This window comes from Lethenteron reissneri, chromosome 38, assembly GCF_015708825.2.
Source record: "Lethenteron reissneri isolate LAM-NWPU_2019-01 chromosome 38, ASM1570882v1, whole genome shotgun sequence".
NCBI lineage: Eukaryota > Metazoa > Chordata > Hyperoartia > Petromyzontiformes > Petromyzontidae > Lethenteron > Lethenteron reissneri.
Window position 1 is genome coordinate 8,386,094 of NC_083816.1, and position 16,300 is coordinate 8,402,393.

The 16,300-nt window shown below is 44.8% G+C and overlaps 1 protein-coding gene across 1 annotated transcript in view; it reads right to left on the minus strand.

Moving 5' to 3' along the window:
• The window catches only part of LOC133351613 (synapsin-2-like), a 154,659-nt gene that overhangs the window by 101,578 nt on the left and 36,781 nt on the right, over positions 1–16,300 (minus strand). Inside the window, 1 exon segment of the mRNA XM_061566935.1 lies at positions 146–237. Within this exon segment, the coding sequence (XP_061422919.1) occupies positions 146–237 (92 nt within the window).

The following is a 16,300-nucleotide window of genomic DNA, read 5'->3' on the forward strand; positions in this document are numbered from 1 at the left end:
AGAACCGCTTTTTGCGTTTAGTTTGTTGTCCTTCCCTGCACATCCGATTTGCACGGTTGGCTACGCACAGTGCGAAATAAGTTTATACATACAAGTCAGTGAGGCTTTACTGGATGAAGAATGTGTGGTAGCTATCGTGGCTTACCTCACTACCTTGGTGCCGTTCCTCATGAGCTGCATGTCCACCATACAGCCGGTCTCCGTGTAAGCGGCCAGGTTGATCTCAGAAAACTCCGCCTGCAGTGGAAAACGCCCCAAAAAAAAGTATACAAGTTTAGAAAAAAATTGCATGGCTATCGTTGAAACAGCCAGTCGATCGACAGGTCGCGCGCGTCAGGAGTTTGGTGTGTGCACCCCCCACCTCTTCCAAGTTGTCCGGCTAGCATGCAAGAGGAGAAACCCTGCAGAGGGATTCTCCAGAATTCCCTCTAGCGGAGGCCAGCGGTGTTGTGAGCCGTTGCAGGGATGTATCCTTAACCCACTGAAACAGCCACCAAAAAAAAACTGGGCTGAGTCATTGCGAATAATTTGTTTTATTGTATTGCATCGTGCGACCGTGCGAGAGACGGCCGAAACCTTGGGGGAGGCCTTCATCCAACAAGTTGATAGGTCGTGATGACGATGCATGCAGATTTGTAAACTCGTCGGGCTAGGATGTTTTTAAAATTAATAGTCATACATGCAAAAAGGTGTTTCAGAAAGCAAATGAACAACACAAATTCCCAGCATGCTCTGCATGTCAGTGTTACATCACAAGTCTTGCAATTATTATCTGTACACAGCCTGCGTTGGCCAGGAATTCTAAAGGAACGTCACAGTACACAAATTGTAAACGTTGTGGGCTTACTCTCCAACACACCGGTGTGCTGAAGTAGTAACGAATTGACACGTTTTGTTTACATGACGAACCTTACTAATTGGCTGTGTCGGGTGGTGGTGGGTTAACGACATATTTATTTGTACGATATCTAACCTATACAACCTTTATTACAAAACAAATTGGTCGCGACAGTTCGTGAGAGCTTAAAGTGTGGCCTCTTCGTGTTACACGGTAGCAGGACAACAAGAGAATTGTATACCGGTATCATCCTTATTAGAACTCATGAACACAGTTTCACCATTACTGCCTCGTTAGTCAGAGTAACGGCTTGCAGTTGGCTTTTAAGTTGTTGCAATCAAAACAAGAAAATAAATCCACACACAAGTGCACGCACACTACCTCCTGAGATGGAACCAGCTGTGCAACAACAACAACAAAACAAATTAACCCGTAAAAACAAAGTTTTTCACTATAAATCCTTTATATGCGTGGCGCCTAGAGTCCTCTCGTCCTCTGGCTTGAGATGGCTGCCACCTATGGGTCAGATGATTGCCTGCCACCATTAAGCAATTGGTAATTAAATATAATTTATTTTTTCCTAAAAAGTGTAAAATTTAGGGAAAAAAATTTCACGAAAATAAATTGTCACGCACAACGAGTCTGTGTGCAAAATGTCAGCTCGATTGGATCACGGGAAGTGGGTTAAAAAACGACCGAAAGATTTGCACGGTCGTAAGCGCGCAAGCAAGCAAGTGAACTTAATATAAAGGATTTAAAAAGAGATAACATCGCTTTGAAACAAGTTCCTTCGAGTTGTGCTCTCCATTAACGAAACATGGCTAAAGATTAAAAACACTACGGAGGTTCTACCCACGTGCTCAGGCATGACTCCAAGGAATGCCAATGAGCGAGCACATTCACTCACTTTGGCTCGAGTCACGTGCACCGAATACTTGGGCCGTTCTGGGACTCGGGGTTCCATTAAGGCCAGCTGTTTGACCACAACAAACACATGTGGTGTATTCCCACGCCATCGGTGCTGGAGGAGTATGAATTTGTGGTCGCTGTTAGAAAGCTCATTTGTGATAATGTGCCCATTATTGGCGTGGTGCAGACGCCCATTTTAATTTCGAGAAGCAAACGTTCTAGTTGTGGGTTTATAAACAAACAAACAAGTACACACAATGCACAAGGTGGCCGGGTGTTTCTCAGAGGTCAGAGTGCTGTGGGTTGTTTCCAGGCATCTGCCCGTGATTAAACCAGGTCTCCTTGCGGAGTGATGGTCTCAATCTGTCACCAATCTCCTTAGACAGCCATCTGCCTCGTCGGTCGTCGTTCTACACCCAGTTGCCCACAGTCCTACACTCGAGCCCCTTTGGGCAGAGGTCGCAAACGGGTTTTGATTCCTTAACCATACCCGTACCCGGCCGCACCAGGGTCACAAACGGGTACCCGATACCCGTACCCTACCCGATACCCGGCTACCCGTACCCGGCCGGGTATCGGGTAGGGTACGGGTACCCGATTGCGACCTCTGGGATGAAGCCATGTTGCAGGCATGGGTGGGTTGATTCTAGGAACTTGAATCCTGAGAAGAGACAAGACGTTGGGAAATGAGTGACAAACGGTGACTCACCAGTGACTCACGGCCTACCCGTACCCGGCCGCACCAGGGTCACAAACGGGTACCCGTACCCGTACCCGGCCGGGTACGGGTAGCCGGGTATCGGGTAGGGTACGGGTATCGGGTACCCGGTTGCGACCTCTGCTTTGGGTGACTCAGGTGAGCATGGTTGGGGGGAGGGGGGCCGGGGGGGAATAAGAAAGATTTCTGACAGACCTTGGGGAGTTCGGATGTCGACTTTGCAAGAGCTGTGGAGTCTAGCGGAGGAGGGGCAGCGATGACGAGGTGTGATGTCATCAACGGCATTGGCCCTGTTGACCTCTTGACATTGACCCCTGAGCATGAATGTGAAAATTGCGTTACCGGTAAGGGCAATGGATGTGGTTGCTTAGAAACGAGAGTTTTTAGTGGCCCTCCAAAGAATGGGAGAATGTCATCGGAGCCAATGTACTGGCATTGAACTCGAATTGCTAATTGTTTTGAAACATCACTAGTGAACAATCGAGTATGTTTGTTACAACAAAAAACTCAAATATATAGTCGGCTGATATTTCACGCAAATGCCCTTCATCAGAGTATAGAGAGAGAGAGGGCAGAGAGATTTATTGTTGGAGATCACACATTATACTGGGGGGGCTGTGAGAAAACTGGACCATTTGAATGCATTTGGAACATTTTGATGATTTTCATTCATGGTTTGTGTACCCATACCATTGCAGTTTTCCAGTCACACCCAATTATTTTTTGGGGGTAAAACGCAACTACGTTACTCTACTGAAAACAACTGAAAGAGAAGAAAATGCGAATAGATAGATATATATTTTCAATAACTGATTATCATGAAAAAAAACTAAAGGAAACACGTGTTGGCATAAAAATGAATGTAAATCTTCACCCAATGGCCAGCACGGTTATTTACGATACCCTGCACCGACTGTTACGGCCATCACTCAACGAGGCGTCTAAACGCGTTACGGGTGGATTTTATGACTCACAGTCCTAGCACTGGTTTATTGAAAGGAATACACTGATGAGCTATGCATCACTTGCCCAGTAACTTCACGTGGCACTTTCTCTGGAAAAAAAATGCACCATGTTCGTTTTTTTTTCTCCATCCAAAATCAAGTGTGCAGGCGGTGCAACTGCAATGGGGCCCCACGGATCAGAGGGGCAGAGCCACTCAGAGGAAGTGGGAGAGGGACATTTTCTTCCGTGACTTACACAAAAGAGGGCCCAACATACGGGCCTGGTTTTTTTTCGTCGCTCATAAATAAGATGACCCCATGTGGAATTCTTCCCCGACCCTCTAGCCCTGAGCTTCCAGAAACATCTGGGCTGCCCTGTGAAGGAACGCAGGGGCCAAGCTACGAAGAGAATTCGAATTGGACAGGAAGGCGGCGGGAGGGGGGAGGGATTTTTATTCATTGTGCTAGGGTGCATGCCAACCACGCTCCACCACTGCGAGAGAGAGAGTTGGCTGCGAACACCCGTTCAGCGAAGATCAGCAGGGGGATGTGGATGACCAAACTGGGCTTCCGCCAAAGGCGTTGATCTTTTTTATTGCAGCGGAGCAAATACGTCACCGCGATGCCATAAAATACTCGGAGATGTTTCCAATGCACCTACGGCGTACAATTAAAACAGGAGATGGTGTTAGCAGCCCACACACTTACAGCGGACACGTACAAATCGCGTCGTGCTTGGCAATGTAAGCGTTTACGTACTTTCATTTAGGTTCAATAACAAACATCCTAGTATACGGAGCGGTGTCTGTAATATGTAGTCTACATAAAGTTACATACAGTGGGAGGCATTCAGCCTGTCGGTATTCGGGGGGTACATTCACATGGATTAAGTATCCTGTAGATCCCATCTGCCATACTTTGGTTACACCCTTGGCCATAACTCAGGTTATACTGGTAGGAACCTCCTGGTTACACCAGCCCACAGGGGATAATTGTGTCCGTCCGTCATACAGGGAGGGGCTGGGTGGGGAGGGAGGGGCTGGGTGGGGAGGGGCTGGGTGGGGAGGGTGGGGCTGGGTAGGGGGTGGGGCTGGGTGGGGAGGGGCTGGTCACCCCGTGGTGCCCTTATAAAACTCAACGTTTAACCTACTCACGCCGGCTTGTGCCCGCCCTCACAGTCGGGCATATTTGCGGAATGCACCACGCCGCCGTTGTTGACCCTGGCCATTGGGGAGGGTGGGGAGGGGTTGGGTAGGGAGGGTGGGGAGGGGCTGGGTGGGGAGGGTGGGGAGGGGCTGGGTGGGGAGGGTGGGGCTGGGTGGGGAGGGGCTGGTCACCCCGTGGTGCCCTTATAAAACTCAACGTTTAACCTACTCACGCCGGCTTGTGCCCGCCCTCACAGTCGGGCATATTTGCGGAATGCACCACGCCGCCGTTGTTGACCCTGGCCATTGACCGAGCAACCCAACGTTCCTACCAGCTCCCTCCGCAGGACAATGTGTTTACACTCCTCCTCACCACCATCATCGGCTATGAGCCCCGAGTTGTTGGCATTTCTCACGGACTTGTGATGCAAAAATTACATCCAGTACTTGCACATGAGCTGATGTTATTGTTCCATCTCTGCGGTGGACGCACTTTCGGGTACGATCCCTTCTTTGCCTGCGACTCCGTCGTAGGTCTCGACCACAGGCCCCTTTGTAGCGGCGTGTCCAGTGCAAACCCCACTTGAGTTTTTTTATAGTTTTTTTTTATTGAACAAGTTTGAAAACTCATTTCTTTAGAACTGCTTTTTAGTGTTTAGTTTGTTGTCTTTTGCTCCCACACCTCCAATTAGCACGGTTGGCTAAGCACGGTGCGAAAGAGGTTCAACGAGTGATGGGGGAAAGCGGTACAGATATTCCGCAGACGAAAAGCCCGAGGCCAGGGGAGGGAAGAGCGATTAGGCTCACTGCCCCCTTACACACGTAGGGGCAACGATCGGGATGAATGGTCAATGTGATTTTCTTGGTTCTTTTGGTAAAGTCACGTAGAATGGAAATAATAAAATAATAAAAATAAAACATTATTATTTTATTACGCGAGCGTGACTTTACCGAAAGAACCAAGAAGATGAATCCCTGCAGTCACGAAAGCTTTAAATCTAAAGGTCAATGTAATGTCTAACTTGGGTATATTCTTGGTTCATTCGATGAATTCACGTAAATAGAAAATAAAAAGAATAAAATAAGAATTAAAAATAAAATAAAAATAAAAGCAACTTGGCCAAGTTCTCTCATCCGTATACTCCTCTGCCTGTGTCTCAGTGTAATGCATTGTGATTGTACCTATCTCGCTCTCAAGCAAAGACAAAGACCACACGTATTGCCTTAACAGACTGTTGGGGCAAGTGCTGTTAGTGAGCATCAATGAAGGCTGGCACGGCACACGAGGGGGTGGGTGGCCGGGGCCACGCCCGGCCGCCTTTGTCTCCCCAGTGGCGATGTTTACACACCGCACCAGGTACTCAATTGAGGCTAAGTCGACATCAAGCGCACACACACATATATAAAGATGAAGATATCCGTATGTACCGTTGGAGCAAGCGCTGTTAGGGAGCACATATTAAGGCATATGCATCACACGAGAGGGTGGTTAAGGTGAGCACCACATACGGCCACCTTTTTCTCCCAAGTGCTGATATCTACACACCGCATCAGAAACACATTTAAGGCCGAGTAGCTGGGATCTGATGTCAGGTCGCTGGGTTCATAGTGCAGTGCACTCACGACTACACCACAGCTTCCTATGTACACACACACGCGCGCGCGCAAAGCCACAATAAATAAAATAAACACATCATGAAATATACACGAAAGACGCACGGTAGCTTACGGCTCGTCCGTGCATGCTCAAATGCTACCGATGTATAATTTATGAGATGTTTTGGCCACCTCTCCCAAAAGGGGTGGCAAGTGGATTTTTTGAAAGCTGCCACTATATAGCCATCACCCACAGGACGATGTGTCTGGAAGAAAAAAAACTCAGTTACGACTTTTAACTAATAATAAAACTCCCACAGATGAATGAGCAATGACTCGTTACCGGTGCGTACCCCATTGCTGCGTATCTACCACCGACTGGAGAAATTCAAGCATTTGCTCCGTTTTCTTTTAAAGGCAGCGGCCACTAACACAAGCAAGTCTTCGCTGGTCCATTTAACAATAATCAAGCTTCTTGGTTCTTTCGGTAAAGTCACGTAGAAGGGAGATAATAAAATAATAAAAAATATAAATAATTCTCACGACGTTTCGGCCACAACACAAGCAGACGTCCTCTTTTGGGTTGGGGTCGAAACGTCGTGAGAATTCTATTTTATTATGTTGTATTTGTATTATTTTATTATCTCCCTTCTACGTGACTTTACCGAAAGAACCGACAAGATGAATCCCTGCAGTCACGAAAGCTTTAAATCGAAAAATAATCAAACCTCTAAAAATCAACTCACACTGCAATCAAAATATCATCTCGCCCACGGTCTGCACCGTCTTCTTGTCCTTAAATGTTTTGTCTTTTTCTCAAACACTCTCGCGCTGCTTGGGTTTGCACGGAAGGTAGACAAAACATTGTTGAGAATGGCTTATCCAAAGTATGTGCAAATTCATGCTCATTACGTTGTATTTTTTTCACCGTTATCACCGGCATCAGTGCACCTATTATGCCTACGCGTAAGACGATATCACTCGGCATGCTCACGATTCTCGTCACGTCTCGGGAAGCAGCTGCGTTGAGCACCGGCGGTTTGGTTACCGCATCATTCTGTTTGGGCAGGGTCGCCTTTGAAGGAGAACTTCTTAATTCTAGATTTGAAGCTTTCGTGACTGCAAGGATTCATATTCTTAGGTTTTTTCGGTAAAGTCACGTAGGTAAAACATTAAAATTAATAAAAGTAAAATAAAAATAAAATAAACATCACGACGTTTCGGAGGCAACACAAGCTTCCGTCTTCAGGTGGATAGCTGTATCACTTGATACAGCTATCGTGCTGTGACGGTTCCGCCTGAAGACGGAAGCTTGTGTTGCCTCCGAAACGTCGTGATTTTTATTTTATTTTTATTTTACTTTTATTAATTTTAATTTTTTACCTACGTGACTTTACCGAAAAAAACCTAAGAATAGAACTTCTTAACTCAATAGGCCTTTGCGCGAGATAAACTGGCTGAGCGCTGGGAAGGGAGACTGCCTGGGGACACCAGGTGTTTGTAGGTTTTGGTTGCGAGGTGGCGCGGAGATAGCAGTTGCAATGAATCGACTCGAGCCGTGCGGGGATCTGAGTGTGAAAACACCCCTTAATCTTAATTTTAAGCTTTCGTGACTGCAGGAATCCATACTCTTTGGTTCTTTCAGTAAAGTCATAAATACATTTAAATGAAACAAATCACGACGTTTCGATTGCAACACAAGCAATCATCGTTTTCCCACCTGGTGATGATTGCTTGTGTTGCAATCGAAACGTCGTGATTTATTTGATTTATTTCTAACTACGTGACTTTACCGAAAGAACCAAAGCGTATGAACCCCCTTCGAAGTTATAACACGGAGTTTTCTCTGGATTAATCCCGGTTTCCTGCCACGTGCCAATCGACGATCGATGCAATTGGTCAAACATCTCCAATGCGGTATCCTCCTGGGGCGGGGGGGGGGGGGGTGGTAAAAAATAATACAAAGAGTCTTGAGCCACAGTGAAACTTCCCCTGGGTAAATAAATTCCATTATTCAAATGATTACATCTTTGCGACTTGCACGTCAGAGCGAGAGAGAGAGGATGTGCACTTGGCGAGGCGTTGGGAGCAGACGGCAGGGCGGGCTGCCTGCCAAATGTCTCATAAGAGACAGCTGGGCCCTGCAACTGATTGATTGACATCAGAGGGGATGAGTTTTTGGTGCAAACGAATCATTAATTTGCCCCCAACTTTAGTGATGTCGTTCTCAAAACGTTTAAACCACTCACTGGCAGCAGGAACGTGGCATTTTACACGTACTTATTTCTAGCTCACCTGCCTAAATTCACCACTATAATAATATCTTTGCCGGAAACCCTGCGATCTCCGCCTGCCTCAGCTCACTAAATAAAGTCAAAACAACAGAAGATAACACCGCCTCTCAAACCATAACCCAGCCCTCCTCTCTCATCAGGATATGCCACGTGATGTAAGGCATGGGATCTGCCAGGTGGCCCAAAGATGACAGTGCCAAGTGTCACCCTGTTGATATGCGTGGTGGATTTTAAATTGTTGGTATTTTATTTATAAGGCCCACTGAGCTACCTAGCTCTTTGTCAGAAGCGACCTTAGCCATCACACATGATAGGTCAACGAAGTGGCTTATCATGTGGAAATGTATATCAGCAGCCAAATATTCTTAACGCATGTTGATTCTAAATGTGGAGGGAAAAACTGCAGGACCCGGAGAAAAACATCCACGCGACCATGGGGAGAGCATGCAAACTCCATTCTTACAGGCATCAGGGTTGGGATTGAACCCACGACATCCTGTATACCAGGCGAGGTAGTTAACATCTCGCCAACGTGGCGTGTTCTCCAGATGATAAGATGGGAGTTTTTGCCCCTCTGTATTTTAAAGCAATAGTTGGGGGTGAGTTTTAAAGTCCGTTCAGTATTGCATGTTTATTATTTTATTGATTTAAATATTACAACATCTAACATAGATAATACCTATAATTACAAAAAAATAACAAAAAACTAAAACTACGTTTCGATCGCAACACAAGCGGTCGTCTTCAGAACCTATCTACGTGACTTTACCGAAAGACCCAAATAATATGAATTCCTGCAGTCACGAAAGCTTTAAGTCAAGATAGACAATACCGTAAGATGGAACATCTCATTTGCAATGGGTGTCCAGTGACACACACACAAGTAGCAAACACGGATATTGCAACCCATTTTTAAATCCTTTATATTAAGTTCGCTTGCTTGCTTGCGTGCTTGCTTGCTTGCTTACGACCGTGCAAATCTTTCAGTCGTTTTTTAACCCACTTCCCGTGATCCAATCGAGCTGACATTTTGCACACAGGCTCGTTGTGCGAGACAATTAATTTTCGTGAATTTTTTTTACCAAAATTTTACACTGTTTAGGGGAAAATTTATTATTTAATTACCAATTGCTTAATACTGGCAGACAATCATCTGACCCATAGGTGGCAGCCATCTCAAGCCAGAGGACGAGAGGACTCTAGCCGCCACACATATCAAGGATTTATAGTGAAAAACTTTGTTTTTACGGGTTATACTTGTTACGTAACTTTATGAACGCCGTGTGCAACTCTTAAGGGTGCGTCTTACTTTCCGAAATGTTCTATAACCTAGAGAAGACAGTAGCACCTCAAAAAGAAGGGAACATCGTGAGAAAAAACAGGGCAGGTGGCAGACCCTATTCAGTGGTCCCTCGGTTTACGATGCCATCAATTGACGATATTTCCATGAACGATCCGCCTCCCATAGAGGGGTCCCCATTGTTTCAATTAACGATACATTTTCGATTAACGATGTCTACGATATCACGCGGACCTGCCAATTTCGGCCAATCGGAGCGCTTCTATAAGTGGACTCAGCAGCAGCCCTCAGCCTATCAGCGAACAGCGGTTTGTTGCGCGGTTTTGAGAACAGCTGACTCGCTTAAGCCTAAGGTAATTTTTATTTTATTTTAATGCTTTATTTATTAATTACTTATCCATGTTTCTCTTAATATAAATGCGTTAACACGTCCTTATAATTGTTATTTATTAATATTGCGTGTTTAAATATTATAAACTATGTTTTTTTAGGACGGCAAAGGTCAACCTCCGTTCGTCTGGGAACACATTAAGCCCGTACTATGTATTTCCTATATTCGATGAACGATCGTTTCAATTCACGATGGTTTTCGTGGAACCAATTAATATCGTTAACCGAGGGACAATCTGTACCCCGTATCTTCTACCCATCCTCGCGACCACGACCCCTAACCCTAAAGACAAAGATCCCCCGTATAGCCTTCCCAGAATATTGGGGCCAAGTGCTGTTAGCGAGCAGCACCTATGAAGGCCGGCACAGCACACACGAGGGGGGTGAGTGGCCAGCACCACGCCCGGCCGCCTTTGCCTCCCTCGTGGCAATGTTTACACACCGCACCGGCTACTAATTTGAGGCCGAGTCGACCTCGGGTAAGGCCCAGAACCGGTACAAATAATCATCGCCGGTGTCGACGTTGGCCGTGAAGCGGGAGTCGAACCCGTGTGGCCGGGTTCTTAGCGCAGTGCGTTCACCGCTACTCCACTGCACCCCCACCTTACAACCGCAGTTCATCCACAACATCAGCCCGTCCGCCCTTCTGGACGGCATCACGCGCTCTTCACAGCCCGTGCCACTTTACCAGCAACTGCTACCCCCCCCCCCCTCTCGTTTCCCACGTTAGAAGAAATCTGTGTGGTGTCGTTTTTTTTTTTAAATCACAACTAGCCGCGGGGCGATTCTGGGGTAGGGGGTTGGGGATGATTGAGGAGTTTGTTGTTCACGCTGCAGGCTTGTTGGTGGTTGCAACACACACACATACACACAACAGTCGTGGCAACTTCACGGCAAGAAACCTTGAAGCCCTTGCTGCCACCGTGGCGAAGAGGGAGCCCATTATGACATGCGGGGTCACACCGGTTCCGTGAACCAATCAAAAGAAGGGGTTGTCGAGAGCGGATCAATTGCTAACGTTGCACCGTTTGACTTTGTGTAAAAATTCTAGATTTGAAGCTTTCGTGACTGCAAGGATTCATATTCTTAGGTTTTTTCGGTAAAGTCACGTAGGTAAAAATTTAAAATTAAAATTAATAAAAGTAAAATAAAATAAAAATCACGACGTTTCGGAGGCAACACAAGCTTCCGTCTTCAGGTGGAACCGTCACAGCACGATTGTTGTATCAAGTGAGAGGAAGCTTGTGTTGCCTCCGAAACGTCGTGATTTTTATTTTATTTTTATTTTACTTTTATTAATTTTAATTATAATTTTTTACCTACGTGACTTTACCTAAAAAACCTAAGAATTTGTGTAAAAAAACAAAAACAAAGGTACAGCAACTACAAGTGCTGGCTCACAACCACTGCTGATGGAAAGGGCCCTCCAGTAAGAGGGAGCTCTTCCCGAAGGTACGTTGTCCTGCTCTTTCAAGATGCCCAGGGGGATTTAAGAAATGCGTTGACTGCTGTGCGCGGAAACGAAACTGACCTCTGGATTGCAAGTCCGGTGTGCTAACCGTTCCACTGTGGCATCGTCCTTTATATAAGGCATATTTGTTTGTTCTTGATTTGAAGCTTTCGTGGCTGCAAGGATTCATACTCTTTAGTTTTTTCGGTGAAGTCACGTAGGTAAAATGTTTTTTAATTAAAATTAATAAAAATAAAAGAATAAAAATCACGACGTTTCGGAGGCAACACAAGTCTCCGTCATCAGGCGGGACCGTCACAGCCAGATTTGCTGTATCAAGTGAGGCAGGGATTCCAAGATGCAAGTTCTTAAATACAAGTTAAGGGGGAGGAGACGGGGGGGGGAGCTTACCACATTCTGATAAGCTCCCCCCCTCTCCTCTCCCTTAACTTGTATCTTTCGGTAAAGTAACGCTCACAGCAGACATCGCGGCTATCGCGGGTTTCACCTGAAGACGGGCGCTTGTGTTGCGTTCGAAACGTCGTGATTTATTTTGTTTGATTTCCACCAACGTGACTTTACCGAAGGAACCAAAGAGTATATTTGTTTTTTGTTTAGTTTTTTAACGTGACCACTGTTAAGATACCCGTATCATCAATGATACTCTTATGTTTTTTCGGTAAAGTCACGTTGGTAAAAATAATAAAATAAAAATAGAAATAAAATAATAAATTGATTTATTTTCATTTATTATCATGTAGGTTTTTTCGGTACAGTCACGTAGGTAAAAAATAAAATTTAAAGTTAATAAAAGTAATAATGGAAATAAAATAAAATAATAAATCACGACGTTTCGGAGGCAAAACAAGTCTCCGTCATCAGGTGGGACCTGTCACAGCTAAAATTACTGCATCAAGTGAGGCAGTAAATTTAGCTGTGACGGTCCCACCTGATGACTGCATCAAGTGAGGCAGAAATTTTAGCTGTGACGGTCCCACCTGATGACGGAGACTTGTGTTGCCTCCGAAACGTCGTGATTTATTATTTTATTTCCATTATTACTTTTATTAACGTTTAATTTTATTTTTTACCTACGTGACTTTACCGAAAAAACCTAAGAGTATGAATCCTTGCAAGTCACGAAAGCTTCAAATCTAGAATCATCAATGATGTTTGTTTGCCCAGGCGGGGAATCGATCTCGGCATGTTGGGGGGGGTTTCACAGTGCTGTCACTACGCCTCCGCTCGGCACAGACCGCAGACACTCACGTGATCACGTTGGCCACACAATCTAAAGAAAGTCAGATGACTCGCGGTTAGGGAAAAGGCCAAGTTGGGTTGTGTCTAGGGAACACGCAATCTTGATCGAATTATGGTGACATTTTTTATTTTTACTTATTGTGGAGCATTACGAAGAACAACAACATAGCCCAGAGCTGATTGTACGTAGCCGTCAATTATCACCGTTCTTCTTCTTGTTTTTCCGGTAAAGTCACGTAAAATGGAAATAATAAAAAATAATAATAAAACATAATAAAATAATTCTCACGACGTTTCGGCCACAACGCAAGCAGCCGTCCTCAGGTGGAGAGCAGGTCTGTCGAGTAGACAGTCTGAATCTTCTCGACAGACCTGAGTAGACAGAGTCTGACTCTGTCTGACTCTGTCTACTCGACAGACCTGCTCTCCACCTGAGGACGGCTGCTTGCGTTGTGGCCGAAACGTCGTGAGAATAATTTTATTATGTTTTATTTTTATTATTTTATTATTTCCATTCTACGTGACTTTACCGAAAAAACCAAGAAGATGAATCCCTGCAGTCACGAAAGCTTTAAATCGAAATTAACAAAGTTCTGTTTTCTCCGTCGATCGTATTTCTATTGTGCAAGACAAACTTTCCCATTTAGCTCTAAATGGATGTAAATCTGACAAATGCAAAATCTGGAGATGATTGGTTTTCATTTGCACGAAAGCCATCCGGAATGAAGCTTAGGTAGCATAGCCATCCTTTACATAACAAAAACAAGTCATCCTCGTGATAATTACGAACACAAGTTTAAAAAAATGTGTTTACAAGAGGCGGAATTATATGATATGGAAATCTGAAATGTTTCATGCAGTCCTGTCGTTGGTAACCAGCCTGAGACCGTCACCTCGCCACACTTGGGAATCTGGTTTTAGTCTGCCAGGAATCGAACCCAGGGGAAACTCAACAATTCCAACTCACCTGGCCACAGCAGCTTGTCATTGTTATTGTAAAGGTGGCTTGATTATAATTAATTCGCTCTACTTTCGCTTAGTCGTTATTTGTGCTTCGTTGCCATACGGTACTTAATTTAATTCTAGATTTGAAGCTTTCGTGACTGCAAGGATTCATACTCTTTGGTTTTTTCGGTAAAGTCACGTAGGTAAAAATAAATTATTAAAAGTATAGAAATAATAATAGAAATAAATAAAATAATAGAAATAAAATAATTCTTTTATTTCTATTATTATTTCTATGATTTTTATTATTTATGATTTATTTTTACCTACGTAACTTTACCGAAAAAACCTAAGAGTATGTACTTCAATTTGTTTGAGTTTTCTCACGTGATTTTCGTGACTCAGGTCACCTCTTGCAAAATGAGATGTATCCTGGCCTTCTTGAGGTTTCTCTCACCTTGTTAAACAAAATAAAAAAACCCTTCTACTCTGGTGCTCCGTGGGAGAAGCTGGAATTGGCCAATGAGATTAGGGAAATGTCCATCTCACTGCGGGGGTTAGGCCCTAGCATTCATGATGTATATCCAAAGCTAAATCGATTCTATCTGAATGTATTCAAAAGGTATCTAAAACATCTGAAAATGTACGTTGCTGGGATGCTGCCCCAAAGCCCGATACAGATCAGCATTCAATGCTGATCAGCTCTGCCACCTGGGCTTTAAATGAAAAGCTACTTAAAAGATATTAAACAGAGCTGCATCTGGCGATGTATAAATCAAGTCCTGTGTGACGCCATTCCCCCAGAAGTCAACATGCAGAGGCATCGAACCCACATGGGTGTTTGTTTAGTTTTGGATCATTGACAGAGACAGAACATTCAAACATGCTGCGCGTTGCAAAGTTGCGTTTCTCAATTTCAAGTCCCATATGTGGGGCCCTATTTTAGGTAACGTGTTGTTCTGTCGAACGTTGCAATGCAGAACCATCTTGAGAAAGCATCTTGAGACTCAGCGAGGCTCCCCGATTAAATTATAGTGTTCTTTTAAATAACGTATGCCTTACTATCTCAATTGTGATTCTTGTTTTAAACGGAAAACCACTCTTAACCCACGGACAGATGCGTGCTTAGAATACACTGAAAGACAGACGGAAACAAGAATCCATTGGCGAGAGAACACATGCAGTTTAGAGACATCATTCAGACTACATCATGGGACCTCCTTTGCCAGTACCAAAATATACTAATAGGGGTTTTCCCCTTTTTTCTGGCAACAAAACTGACACCTTTTGCAAGGAATCATGCTTACATTAACCACAATACTTGCAGTCAAATGCAAACAAAAAACAAGACTCTGATAATTTATGCATTGTCTTTGAAACTGATTGGTCCACACCAGAGACAGCTTTCTTTAGAGCCTAGTCTCATATGGCGTCATCTGGTCGGACACCATATGAGACAAGGCTCTAAAGAAAGGCTCTAAAGAAAGCTGTCTCTGGTGTGGACCAATCAGTGTCAAAGACAATGCATAAATTATCAGAGTATTGTTTTTTGTTTGCATTTGACTGGAAATATTGTGGTTAATGTACGCATGATTCCTTGCAAAAGGTGTCAGTTTTGTTGCCAGAAAAAAGGGGAAAACCCCTATTAGTATCATTCAGACTGTTAACACAAGAGGCGAGTGGGCATGGGCAGGACCCGTCGTGAGAAGGGACGACAGCCGAAGGCCAAGAGTAGTGATTGGAGTGGCGGTCAAGGAGCAAAACGCGTCCAATGGGCGTGTCCACCGAGGAGACGAAGAGATAATGGTCGATCTTTATTCTACGTGCCAAATATCGCCCTCAATAAAGTAAGCATCGGTGCACATCGCAGCGGAACGGGAACGGTACAGGGGCCACGGAGCTACAGGAATGGCAAAAGAAACCCGCCATGACCTCTGCGGCTAGCAACGAGCGATGAAAGTGAATTGCAACCGCGCGCAAAATAAAGTGCAATAGCACGCAGCGAATAGCATAAGAAAGACGAGTAGTAAATGAACATAAATAAAATAAATGAGAAGTAAAGAGACCGTTTCTTTTTAAACATTGTTTGATTGTATGGGAAGGCAGGTCTGAGTAGGTGAGTCTTGCCCAGACCACGGAATTGAGAGACACTCGGTGCATTTCGGATGCCCGGTGGCAGGCAAGCGGGGAGCTCCAGATGTTTTGGGGCTGCGCACAAGAAGGCTTCGTCGGGTGAACAATCCCTGGGCTCTGCAAGCCTTTCTGTTCCCGTGGAACGGAGTGTGGTGTATGTGCCTGAGGTGTTGGGTGTTGGGTGTGCAAGTGTTGGGTGTGCAGGTGTTGGGTGTGCAGGTTCTGGGTGCATTGTTACATCGTGGGGTCACAGACGATGGTAGTGGTTCGAAAAAACCTTCATCCAGCAGTAGATTCATCACGTCTGATAATCATGACGCTGTGCTTATTGGTTTACGTTGACCTTATCCGTTGATATAATTATCCTCGCGAAAATTT